The 14171-nt window shown below is 44.4% G+C and overlaps 1 protein-coding gene across 2 annotated transcripts in view; it reads right to left on the reverse strand.

The window, feature by feature from the left end:
* LOC137301528 (arginyl-tRNA--protein transferase 1-like) overlaps nt 1–5139 on the reverse strand; it is a 59632-nt gene extending 54493 nt beyond the window's left edge. For both annotated transcript variants that reach the window (XM_067971067.1, XM_067971066.1), the window contains exon 1: nt 4856–5139. In XM_067971067.1, the coding sequence (XP_067827168.1) occupies nt 4856–4970 (115 nt within the window). In that variant the 5' untranslated portion in view covers nt 4971–5139. The remainder of the gene's footprint in view (nt 1–4855) is intronic.
* Nucleotides 5140–14171: the final 9032 nt, after the last annotated feature.

The raw sequence follows: 14171 nt of genomic DNA on the forward strand, positions 1-14171 counted from the left end.
GTCTTTAGTGCCAGACACGACTACTCCAATGTTCTCCTGGCCGGCCTCCCAACTTCCACCCTCCACAAACTTGAGCTCATCCAAAACTCTACTGCCCATTTCCTAACTCGCACCAAGTCCTGTTCTCCCATTACCCCTGTGCTCGCTGACCTACAGTAATTTAGAACCAAGACGTGCATGTGGTCTCAGCCCAAGCTCCCGGTCTGGCAATGCCACGATTCTAAAATTCTTATTCCTGTGTTCAAATCCCTCCATGGCCTCCCTCCTCCCTATCTCTGTAATCTCCTCCAGCCCTACAACCTTCCAACAACTCTGTGTTCCTCCAATTCTGGCCTCTTGTGCACCCCCCACTTCCTTTGCCCCACCATTGGCAGCCGTGCCTTCAGTTGCCTAGGCCCTAAGCTCTGGAATTCCCTCCCTAAACCTTTCTGCCTGTCCACTTCCTTTAAGATACTCCTTAAAACCTACCCCTTTGTCCAAGCTTTTAGTCACCTGTCCTAATATCTCCTTCTTTGGCTTGGTGTCAATTTTTGTCTGATGCTCTGTTGATACAAAGGCCCTCACAACTTCATCAAAGAGATACGCAGTCATAACACATCAGCAGGAGATGTTGCCCCTAACCTCAATGTGTTCAGCAATAACCCCCCTCCAGTAATACTCACTTCCTACATCAGTTTCCAGTAATATTCCCATCAGTCTCCACTATTACTCTCAGCCTCCAGTGGTCCTACCCAACCTATAATCAGTGCTCAGTAATACCTCCAGTCTGTATTAGTTGCCAGTAATGTCCTGGTTGAGAACAGGAAAAAAAGACTTGCATCTTTCATAACCTCAGGGTCATCCCAAAGGGGTTTACAGACAATTAAGTACCTTTGAAGTATAGTCACTGTTGTAAGATAGGAAATGCAGCAGCCAATTTGTGCACAGCAAGGTCCCACAAACATCAATGTGATAATGACCAGATAATCTGTTTTTGCGATGTTGGTTGAGGGATAAATATTCACCTGGAGAACTCCCTTGTTCTTCTTAGAATAGTGTCATGGGAACATTTACATCCACCTGAAAGGGCAGATATCACAACCAAAAGACAACACCTTTCAACACTGCAGCACTGCAGTTTCAATCTAGATTTTGTGCTCAAGTCTCTGGAGCGTGGCTTGAACCTACAACCTTCGTAACTCAGAGGTTAGAGTGCTACTCACTGAGCCAAGGATAATATCTCAATTGCACAGTAATAAAAAAGTGGCCCTAAAGTACATCATCATAGGCTTAATTAGAGCTACAAATGGAGGAGCAGCCAGTCCGAGACAGACAGATTTAACCATCAGCTTCAACAAATTCTTTTAAACCGCCATTTTAACCTTAAAATTAGAGCTCGGCCATTCAGGAGTGATGTCAGGAAGCACTTCTTCACACAAAGGGTAGTGGAAATCTGGAACTCTCTTCCCCCAAAAAGCTGTTGAGGCTGGGGGTCAATTGAAAAGTTCAAAACTGAGATCGCTAGATTTTTGTTAGGCAAGGGTATTATGGGATATGGAACCAAGGTGGATAAATGGAGTTAAGACACAGATCAGCCATGACCTGTCTGAATTGCGGAACAGGCTCGAGGGGCTGAGTGGCCTATTCCTGTTCCTGTGTTCCTATCAGTGCTGCTCATGGACACTGGTATAAACCAGAAGGGTCAGGAGAGACAACCACATGTCACTGAGCCACACAGAAACATCAAAAAGATCCATAAAAAAATTCTAAATGAATTCAAGGCAGAAGTCCCGCCCCTGACATAACTCAGCTTCAAAACTCTCTTCCAGCATTGTTCTTTTCCACTGATTTCAAAAAACATCAAACAAATGATGAAAACTTTATTTTCTAAAAGATCTGCAACTTAACAGTTCTGAAGAAAGCTATCCGGGTCCCTATCATTTTTTAAATTCTTTATAAACATCATAGATCATTTTGTGCTCTTTACGATGATGGCCTTCTAATTTCAGACTTCATCGCTTTTAACTCGGGTTTTAACCTAACTTGTAATTTAGAACCAAAACAGGCAGCATCCAATTGAGAGCTGGGACTTCATGTTTACAAGTGTACTGTGGTGCTGTGATCACTTGCCCTGATGTGTACCATGTGCTTTGGTTCATACGTGCAGCATAGAACCCGACACGCTAATTACATATAATCCCATTGCAAAGCACCAACTGGTGAGCACCTGAGCCACACAGTCCAGAAAGGTCCCCCATTTGTACTGAGCTGCTCTTAGTCAGTGGGCTGCAATTTGCCTGGGTTATAGAGGGGAAGTGAAACAACCAAGATGAACCCTGACCAAAGTGCATGTATTTGAATATTGAACGAGGACAGAATCGGGTGTGGCCGCAATACTGTGCTGTGGTTAAATTGCCTGCCAGCACTCACCGCGTAGACTCGCACATGAAGTGATACAGTAGTGTAGTGGTTAAATTACTGGAGTAGTAATCCAGAGGCCTGGACTGATAATCCAGAGAACATGAATTCAAATCCCACCATAGCAATTTGAGATTTTGAATTCAGTTAAAAAAAATCTGGAAGAAGCTGGTATCAGTAAAAGTGACCATGAAGCTGTGGGATTGTCGTAAAAATCCGATTGGTTCAATAATGCCCTTTAGGGAAGGAAATCTACCGTCCTTACCCGGTCTGGCCTATATGTGACTCCAGTCCCACACCAATGTGGTTGACTCTTAACTGCCCTCTGAAGTGGCCTAGCAAGCAAGTTGTAAAAAACCGCTACACAGCAAAACAAGAAGGCCCACCATCGCCTTTCTCAAGACAACTAGGGATGGGCAATAAATGCCAGCCTTGACAGTGACACCCACATCCCAAGAATGAAAAGAACCATGACCTGCTGAAGATTGGAGAGCAACTGTAATAGCACGAGTCAAAACCTTCAGGAGAGGGAGAGAACACAAAGGAGAGAAACCAGCTGCTCTCCAGATCTCAGTAAGGCCTCTACAATTGTCCATCAGGATTCCCGCTCCAGATGGCTGTCCATCGATTCCCCTCAGAAAGCACATGTTTGTGGACACAGGGTGAAGATAGGGTTGGGTTTGGCTGAGATGTCCTTCCAGCTATCCTGCTGGTATTCACTGTCAAGGCTCAATACATTAATTACCGGAAGGTGATCATCAGCAGTGGAACTGATGCCAGCCTTGGCTCAGTGGTAGCACTCTCAACTCAGAGTCAGAAAGTTGTGGGTTCAAGTCCCACTCCAGAGAAATGAGCACCAGGCTGACACTCTAGTGCAGTGCCGCAGGAGTGCTGCACTGTCAGAGGTGCCGTCTTTTGGATGAGATGTTAAACCAAGACCCCATCCACCCTCTCAGATGGATCCCATGGCACTATTCGAAGAAGTGCAGGGGAGTTCTCCCCGAAGTCCTGGCCAATATTTATCCCTCAACCAATATCACTAAAAACAGATTATCTAGTCATGTATCTCATTACTGTTTGTGGGACCTGGCTGTGTGCAAATTGGCTGCCACATTTCCTACATTATAACAGTGACTACACTTTAAAAAAGTAATTAATTGACTGTAAAATGCTTCAGGATGACACCCTGAGGCCATGAAAGGTGCTATATAAATGCATGTCCTTTCCTTTCCTTTCACTGTACCTCAATGAGGGGTCAAGATCCTTCAGGCAAGGACGGGAGGGAAGCAAACTGAAATAAGTTTATTCATTGGCAGCATGGCGAAAGGTTCAATAAAAAAGAGTGAGGTGGAAAGACAATGGAACTCAAAGAGTGGTAGAGTTACAGAACCATTTACCAGCAAATGTCATTAAGATGGAAGGTATAAATCAGCCAGGGGTCCTTCTGTGGATTGCCATCCAGTGATACTATGTATGGTCATGGGGTGAGGGCAGAATAGGCCTCCGATGTGATGCCTCTCCGGGTGGAATAGCCCACCAATACTCACCTTTAAGGCTGCCACATATGAAGAATGGCTACTTGGCCAAGATTGAAGAGGGCAGTACCCAGTGTGACAGCTCCCAAGGCTAAGGACAGATGAGGGAGGCCCTTGCATCCCATCTAGTTCATCCTACGGCTTTCCCCAAAGTTAGCACCTTTGGGAGTGGAGTAAGAACGCTGGGGCAAATATATCCACAATACAAAGCCACTGCTTTACCGAATATATAATTTCAAACATTGGTTGAATTACATCAATCAACCTGTCAATCAACTTATTTCAGCAAAGCAATAGGACCGAAGAGGCTATAAACGGCCGCTCGCGTCTCCCCTCCAGACAAAATCACGTTCTCATGGAAACCTGGATAAAAAAATAAATAACACGGAAAATATTCGAGGCATTTTACAAAAACACCAGCCATGGGAGAAAGTCTCTTCGGACTTAACTTTATATCCTGAAACCGACGCCAAAATAGAGGGGAAAGTCAAAGAACAGCAACTGGACACAAACAAACCATCGACAACAAAAAGCCCTGCAATGTAACAGATTTCGAATAAAAATATACAACAACCACCAGCTGAGAGAAGAACAGCTGAAATAAACAGGTCAACAAGCACTGGCAATTGACAAGCCGTGTAACTGACACGTAACTGACAGAAACTTATCTAAAAGGGGAAATCATCACTTTCAGTAAATGAACATCGATTAAAACATCAATATTTCACTTTCAGTTACTGATCTAATACAGATACATTGCTCTTGATTAAGATACTAAGTATCAAGTTAACAGATACAATGAATGTAACAATTTCTCATCAACTTTCTCCTGTGATCCCTGGTAATAAACACTGTTACATTAATCTCTCCTGTTGATTCTCCCTGGGATTTCCCCCTTTCCCTCCCCCGATCGCCCTCCTCACCCTGAGCACAGAACGAGTCCTTTCCGCAGTAGCCGCAGCTCCACGCCTCTAGGGGCGGACTAAGCTCCGCTGCCAGCCCCGCCGGGGGGTTCTGCCCGGTGCTGCTGGTTCCCATCGGGGGTGGCAGAGGTTGGGAGGAGGGGGGGGGGCAGTCGGAATCACCCCATCCGCTTACTCCCCGGCTAAGATCCGGAGCCGGATACACACACACACACACACACCGCAGGAGCCAGCCCAGCTCCTCGGCACTTCCTCATCCGCCTGACTGACGCTCAGCGCTCGCAGAAGTTCCAGCCCCAGATCCGTCAGCTAACAGCTGGCCCAGCCCGAGCCAGCCAGAGACACCCCCTCTCACTACCGCCGCCCACCCCCCCCCCCAAAGTCTCTGAAAAGATGCCCTCAGCCTCTCTCCCAGCATTTAAAGGTAGATTTCCTGATGCAACTTCTAGCCTGCAAACAGATAAACAAAATGCACATCTATATACAATAACTTGCATTTATATAGCGCCTTTAACGTAGTAAAATGTCCCAAGGCGCTTCACAGGAGCGTAATCAAACAAAATTTGATACCCAGCCACATAAAGAGTTGTTAGGACAGGTGTCCAAAGGCTTGGTCAAAGAGGTAGATTGTAAGGAGTGTCTTAAAAGAGAGCGAGGCGGAGAGGTTTAGGGAGGGAATTCCAGAGTTTAGGGTCTAGACAGCTGACCGCACCGTCACCAATGGTGGGGCAAAGGAAACTGGGGATGCACAAGAGACCAGAATTGGAGGAACGCAGAGTTCTTGGAGGCTTGTAGAACTTGAGGAGGTTTCAGAGCTAGAGAGGGACGAGGACATGGAGGGATTTGAACACAAGAGATGAGAGTTTTAAAATCGAGGCGTTCCCAGGCCGGGAGCCAATGTAGGTCGGCAAACACAGGGGTGATAGAAAACATAGAAAATAGGAGCAGGAGTAGGCCATTCGGCCCTTCGAGCCTGCTCCGCCATTCAATATGATCATGGCTGATCCTCTATCTCAATACCATATTCCCGCGCTCTCCCCATACCCCTTGATGCCTTTTGTGTCTAGAAATCTATCTAACTCCTTCTTAAATATATTCAGTGACTTGGCCTCCACAGCCTTCTGTGGTAGAGAATTCCACAGGATCACCACTCTCTGAATGAAGAAATGTCTCCTCATCTCAGTCCTGAATGTCCTACTTCGTATCCTGAGACTATGACCCCTCGGTCTGGACCCCCCAGCCGGGGGAAACATCCTCCCCTCAACCAGTCTGTCTAGCCCTGTCAGAATTTATATGTTTCAATGAGATCCCCTCTCATTCTTCTAAACTCGAGTGAATACAGGCCGAGTCGACCCAATCTCTCCTCATACGACAGTCCTGCCATCCCAGGGATCAGTCTGGTGAACCTTCGCTGCACTCCCTCTATGGCAAGTATATCCTTTCTTAGGTAAGGAGACCAAAACTGCACACAATACTCCAGGTGTGGTCTCACCAAGGCCCTGTATAACTGCAGTAAGACATCCTTGCTCCTGTACTCAAATCCTCTTGCAATGAAAGCCAACATACCATTTGCCTTCCTAACTGCTTGCTGCACCTGCATGTTTGCTTTCAGTGACTGGTGTACAAGGACACCCAGGTCCCTTTGTACATCAACATTCCCCAATCTATCACCATTTAAATAATACTCTGCCTTTCTGTTTTTCCTTCCAAAGTGGATAACTTCACATTTATCCACATTATACTGCATCTGCCATGTATTTGCCCACTCACTCAACTTGTCTAAATTGCCTTGAAGCCTCTTTGCATCCTCCTCACAACTCACGATCCCACCTAGTTTTGTGTCGTCAGCAAACTTGGAAATATTACATTTGGTTCCCTCATCCAAATCATTGATATATATAGTGAATAGGTAGGGCCCAAGCACTGATTCCTGTGGTACCCCACTGGTCCCTGTCTGCCACCCCGAAAAAGACCCATTTATTCCTACTCTCTGTTTCCTGTCTGTTAACCAATTTTCAACCCATGCCAATATATTACCACCAATCCCACTAACCTCTTATGTAGGACTTTATCAAAGACCTTCTGAAAATCCAAATAAACCACATCCACTGGTTCTCCCTTATCTATTCCACCAGTTACATCCTCAAAAAACTCCAGTAGATTTGTCAAACATGATTTCCCTTTCATAAATCCATGTTGACTTTGTCTAATCCCATTGATATTTTCTAAGTGCCCTGTTATCACATCCTTTATAATAGACTCTAGCATTTTCCCTGTTTTCTCTCTCCTTTTTTAAATAGTGGGGTTACATTTGCCACTCTCCAATCTGCAGGAACTGTTCCATAATCTATAGGATTTTGGAAGATGACAACTAATGGCATCCACTATTTCCATGGCTACCTCTTGGTACAAGTTAGGATAAAGGCATATAAGCCAAAGTATTATTGTTTTAGTAGGGAACAATTGCTTAACATATTTTTATAACTATCCTAAGATGGATTAATCCTTTTAAAATAAACAGGTGTGGTCTCTGTTAAAATAGTGGACAAAGCATGGACACAGCGGGGGAAGGAGCTGTTGTCCTCCCACCCCCAGCTTTTTTTCAATGTGGGTTATGCCCTTTTCCGTCCACTGTTGAAGTCCCAGAATTTACCCTGACATTTCCTCCCCCACCCTCCGCCCGCCCAACTTGGTTGTACCCCTGGGCAAAGCTCAATGGGGTTCAACTGGGCCAAGCGAGGGGGCAAGATCAAGGTTTCTAGTTAAATGGAAGAAAGACTTGCATTTATATAGCACCTTTCATGACCTCAGGATGTCCCAAAGTGCTTTACAGCCAATTAAGTATTTTTGAAGTGTGGTCACTGTTGTAATGTAGAAAGAACAACAGCCAATTTGCACACAGCAAGGTCCCACAAACAGAAATGAGATAATGACCAGATCATCTGTTTTAGATATTGATTGAGGAATAAATATTGGCCAGGACATATGGGGGAGAGCTCCCCTGCTCTTCTTCAAATAGTGCCGTGGCATCTTTTACGTCCACCTCAGAGGGCAGATGGGGCCTTGGTTTAACATCTCAGCCGACAGTCAGCACCTCCGACAGTGCAGCACTTCCGCAGACTAGATTTTGTGCTCAAGTCTCTGGAGTGGGACTTGAACCCACTACTTTCTGACTCAGACTGGAGAGTGCTACTACTGAGCCACGGCTGATGCTTGGAGCAGGGGTCTTTTGGTGGTCCTTGGGAGGGTGGGAGGCTGTTGTAGCTTATAGCCCTGTTTTTATTTTCCCTGTGTTGGTTCAGGTGGATGTTAAAGATCCCATGGCATTGTTTGAAGATCAGGGAGTTCTCCCAGTGTTTTGACCATAATTCATAATTCCTCTCTCTACCAAAAGGATCGTGCTGTGCACAAAATGGCTGCCATTTTGCCCCCCCCCCCCACAACTGCAGTCACTCCACTCAAAAGTAACTTGTACATGAAGCACATTGGGATGTTTCTGATGGAATAAGGTGCTACGTAAATATAAGTCTTCTTTCTTAACTTATTTGCTAATAACTTGCATAACAGCTTTGCTGTGGCAATCAGACATTTGGAACTGTGCCCAAAACTCTCGCCCCCCCCCTCCCTCACCCCAATTATTAAGATTATGGGGCTCAGTCAGGGGGTGCGAAGGGAGCTATAATTAGCCTCAGCGTTAATACACTAGGGAGGAGCAAAAATCAGCCAGGATTTTCACTACTCAATGCTGACCTGTGACCCCTGTGTCGATAAGGTTGCGCACACAGGCTGAGAACAGTACACTGCTCGGGAAGTCAGGAGAATTTGGTGACAATCCCTAGGGTTCACCTATGCCAGGGATGCCATGGATTCTGGTGAAATGGAATGGGTAGCCATTACAGGGTTGGGCTGTTGCCTTTTGTGGGCTCTCATTCCTCTGATGCCCCACAGGCTTTTGACCTCAGGTCTCATTTCCTTTTCAGCCACTCCAATCTGCCTCCTTGTCACTCTCTTGCTTATCTTTAAATATGTCTGCTGTTAACTCAAGTTCTAAGGTCCTTACTAGAGGGAATTGATTGACTCCATGTTGCAAGGGAGGTTGGAATAGCGTTGCCTCCCATCAGTGTTTTCTGAGTCTCACTGCAAGAGCAGGGAGCAGCAGATATATTTACGAAGGCAGATATCAGGCAAGAGAGAGGCAGTGGATGAGAATTCCCATACCTGCTGATATCCATTGCCACTTAGCATATGCTTGTCATCCCAGCACATGAAAGTTCGTAGCTCTCTATCCAAATTGGTTGTTGTTTATGTTAATATTTGGCCTCCACTCACACTCTTCAATACAGTTCTACTTGTGTCCGTGGCCCTCTGGTACCTTGTCATATTTGCACACAGCAAGGTCCCACAAACAGCAGTGAAATGAATGACCAGTTCATTTGTTTTTGGTAGTTTGATTGAAGGAGGAATGTTGGCCAGGACACAGAGCGATCTCCCTGCTCTTCTTCAAATAGTGCCATGGGATCTTTAACATCCACCTGAAGTACTGGAACAGACAGCACCTCCACCAATGCAGCACTCTGGCAATACCTCACTGAAGTGTTGCCCAGAGTATGTGTTCCAGCCCTGGAGGGAAGCATGAATCTACATGCTCCCTCTGCCTCAGTGGGCATCAATAGATAGAATAGGAAATCTCAAAATAGATATGACTCCAGGTCCAGATGACATCCACCTAAGGGAGATTAAAGAGATAGGACAGGTGATCTGTGAGCCCCTTGCCCACATCTTCAATAGTTCAATAGAGTCAGGGATAGTTCCCTTGGATTGGAAGGTAGCTCATGTAAGCAGTGTAGATGAAAACATAAAATTACAAAGCGATATTGATAGATTAGGTGAATGGGCAAAACTGTGGCAAATGGAATTCAATGTAGACAAATTTGAGGTCATCCACTTTGGATCAAAAAAAGATAGAACAGGGTACTTTCTAAATGGTAAAAAGTTAAAAACAGGCGATGTCCAAAGGGACTTAAGGATACAGGTACATAGATCATTGAAGTGTCACGAACAGGTGCAGAAAATAATCAATAAGGCTAATGGAATGCTGGCCTTTATATCTAGAGGACTAGAATACAAGGGGGCAGAAGTTATGCTGCAGCTATACAAAACCCTGGTTAGACTGCACCTGGAGTACTGTGAGCAGTTCTGGGCACCGCACCTTCGGAAGGACATATTGGCCTTGGAGGGAGTGCAGCATAGGTTTACTAGAATGATACCCGGACTTCAAGGGTTAAGTTTCGAGGAGAGATTACGCAAATTGGGGTTGTATTCTCTAGAGTTTCGAAGGTTAAGGGGTGATCTGATCGAAGTTTATAAGATATTAAGGGGAACGGATAGGGTGGATAGAGAGAAACTATTTCCGCTGGTTGGGGATTCTAGGAGTAGGGGGCACAGTCTAAAAATTAGAGTCAGACCTTTCAGGAGTGAGATTAGAAAACATTTCTACACACAAAGGGTGGTAGAAGTTTGGAACTCTCTTCCGCAAACGGCAATTGATACTAGCTCAATTGCTAAATTTAAATCTGAGATAGATAGCTTTTTGGCAACCAAAGGTATTAAGGGATATGGGCCAAAGGCAGGTATATGGAGTTAGATTACAGATCAGCCATGATCTTATTAAATAGCGGAGCAGGCACGAGGGGCTGAATGGCCTATTCCTGTTCCTATGTTCCTATGTAGTTTTGATTTCCAAAAAAGGGGACAAATCAGAGCCTGGGAACTATAGGCCCATCAGCCTAACATCCATCATAGGGAAGATGCTTTTTATGATCACTGGAAAAGAGAAGGGGCCATTAGAGATACTCCACGAATATATATTCCCTTGAGGAATAAAAACTCCATGGGAAAAATGATCCAACTGTGGCTAACTAGAGAAGGTGAGGATAGTATTAGATTAAAAGAAGAGGCTTGCAATGTTGCCAAAAAGAGTAGTAAGCCCAAGGAATTGGAGGGTTTTATGAATCAGCAAAGGATGACCAATAAATTGATAAAGAGAGAGAAAATAGAATGAGAGTAAACTAGCAAGAAATATAAAAACAGATAAAAGAGCTTCTACAAGTATGTAAAAAGGAAGAGATTAGCAAAAGTAAACATGGGTCCCTTAGAGGCTGAGACAGGAGAAATTACAATGGGGAATAAGGAAACGGTAGAGACGTTAAACAAATATTTTGTATCTGACTTCACAGTAGAAGACACAAAGGACATACCAGAAATAGTGGGGCACTAATGAGAGTGAGGAATTAATATTAGTAAAGAAAAAGTACTGGAGAAATTAATGGGACTAAAAGTCAACAAATCCCCTGGACCTGATGGCCTACATCCTATGGTTTTAAAAGAGGTGGCTGCAGAGGTAGTGCATTGGTCAGGGAAGATGACTTTCTTGAAGGAGCTGGTTTGATTTCTAGACACAAAAGGCATCAAGGGGTATGGGGAGAGGGCGAGAATATGGTATTGAGATAAAGGATCAGCCAGGATCATATTGAATGGCCCAACAGGCTCAAAGGGCTGAATGGCCTACTCCTGCTCCTATTTTCCATGTTTCTATGTTTTGATTTTCCAGAATTCCCTAGATTCTAGAACGGTCCCCTTGGATTGGAAGGTAGCAAATATAACCCCACTATTCAAGAGAGGAGGGAGAGAGAAAACCGGGAACTATAGGCCTGTTAGCCTGACATCAATAGTAGAGAAAATGCTAGAATCTATTATTAAGGACATAGTAACAGGGCACTTAGGAAATCATAATATGATTAAGCAAAGGAAAATCATGTTTGACAAATCTATTAGAGTTTTTTAAGGATGTAACTAGCAGGATAGATAAGGGGAACCAATGGATGTAGTATATTTGGATTTTCAAAAGGCATTCGATAAGGTGCCACACAAGAGGTTGTTACACAAGATTAGGGCTCATGGGATTGGGGGTAATATATTAGCATGGATTGAGGATTGGTTAAAAAACAGAAAAGCAAGAGTAAGAATAAACGGGTCATTTTTGGGTTGGCACGTTGTAACTAGTGGGGTGCTGCAAGGATCAGTGCTTGGACCTCAGCTGTTTACAATATGTATCAATGACTTAGATGAGGGGACCGAGTGTAATGTATCCAAGTTTGCTGATGATACAAAGCCAGGTGGGAAAGTAAGTTGTGAGATGGATTCAAAGATAAAGGACCATTTAGGACCAAGATGAGGAAATATTTCTTCACTCAGAGGGTTGTGAATCTTTGAAATTCTTTATCTCAGAGGGCTGTGGATGCTCAGTCATTGAGTATATTCAAAACTGATATTGATGGATATTTGAACACTAAGGGAATCAAGAGATATGGGGATAGGATGAGTAAGTGGAGTTGAGGTCGAAGATCAGCCATGATCTTATTGAATGGCGGAGCAGGCTCAAAGGGCCGTATGGCCTACTCCTGCTCCTATTTCTTATGTTCTTATGTTCAACACGGCTTCTGGAAAAGTAGGTTGTGTCTTACAAACTTGATTGAGTTTTTTGAAGAAGTTACTCGGTTAGTGGATGAGGCTAATCAGGTTGACATTTTATACCTGGACTTTCAGAAAGCCTTTTATAAGATACCTTCCTCTAGGTTGCTTCACAAGATAGAATCGTGTGGTATCAGTGGGAACTTGAAATGTTGGATTAAAAATTGGCTCCAATACCACAGCCAAAAAGTTGCAGTCAATGGTTGTGGATCAGCTGGGAGGCAGGTTACTAGTGGTATCCCCCAGGGATTCATGTTAGGGCCTCTACTATGCATTGTTTTTATTAATGACCTGGACAGTGGTGTTGGGTATGGTCAGTAAGTTTGCAGATAATACTAAAATTTGTGTAAGTGTTTGCGCAACTCTCCCGTTGTCCCCACTCCTCCCGTTGTCCCCACTCCTCCTGTTGTCCCCACTCCTCCTGTTGTCCCCACTCCTCCCGTTGTCCCCACTCCTCCCGTTGTCCCCACTCCTCCTGTTGTCCCCACTCCTCCCGTTGTCCCCACTCCTCCCGTTGTCCCCACTCCTCCTGTTGTCCCCACTCCTCCATTGTAGAAGAGTACAATCAAATGTAAAAAAATTTTGATGCGCTGAGGGAACGGGCCAAACAATGGCAAATGGCATTTAACCTAGATGTCATGAATGTAGGTAGAGCTAACCGAGAATATACTTATCATTTACAGGGAATGTTACTGAAAGAGGTTGAGAGAGTGTTATTGTGCACAGATCATTGAAGGTTCACGACCAATGCAGAGAAGTCGTAGCCAAAGCAAACAGGGTATTGGGGTGTATTGATGGAACCATTCAGTACAATTCAAAAGACACCATTCTGTTAATATGTAGGTCATTGATTAGATAGCTCTGGAGTACTGAGCCCAGTTTTTGTCCCTTCACATGTTGGGTTATATAGTTGCCTTCGAAAAGGTTAAGTGGAGAGCTACAAGAATGATTCCTAGCTTAAAGAATCTTAGTTACTCATAGGTTTAAAGAGCTGGGTCTATTTACTTTAAAGCAGCGTAGATTTAGAGACGACCTGATAGAGGTTTATAAAATAATGAAAGGGCTGGATTGCATGCATATTGATAGATTATTTCAGCTCGACAGATTGGAGAAGACCAGGGGACATGCATTTAAACTATGCAAAAGTAGGAATAGACTGGGTGTTTGGGCGGTTCTTCTTTATCCTGAGATGGTCCGTGTGATCTCCTGGACTGGTTTCGATTGCCTGAGTCGGGGAAGGTCGGAAAGGAATTTTTCAGAGGTTTTTTTCCTTTATTGGCTCTGGGATCTTTTCTGTTTTGTTTTTCAATCTCCCAAGAGTTTATATAGCTGCGGGGTGGGGTGGGAGATGGGCGTAGGAAGTGTCTAATCCTGATGCTCCAGGCATCATGAGCTTGGGGCAAGCTTGATGGACCAGCTGATCTTTTACTGCCTGTCATTTTCCTATGTTCGTAAAGATGCTGTGGCACAATGCCAGGTTTCAGTGCCAACATTTCTTACTCACCCAATAGTACCAAGAAACAGGTTAACTGATCATTCATCTTAGTGGTGTTTGTGGGATCCTGCTGTGTGCAAAATGGCTTTTATGTTGCCTGCATAACAAGAGTAAACGCACTTCAGTGTCTGTGAAGCACTTTAGGATATTTAGAGACGTGATAAAGTGTTATTTAAATGTAAGTCTTTTATCTCCCCCCTTCTCCAGAGATTCAAACTCGAGACCCTCTCCCCCACCTCAGTCAAGCACTCAACTGACTGAACTACCCAGCACTTAGCTGTAAGTAAACAG

The sequence above is a fragment of the Heptranchias perlo genome, chromosome 33 (genome assembly GCF_035084215.1).
Source record: "Heptranchias perlo isolate sHepPer1 chromosome 33, sHepPer1.hap1, whole genome shotgun sequence".
Lineage (NCBI taxonomy): Eukaryota > Metazoa > Chordata > Chondrichthyes > Hexanchiformes > Hexanchidae > Heptranchias > Heptranchias perlo.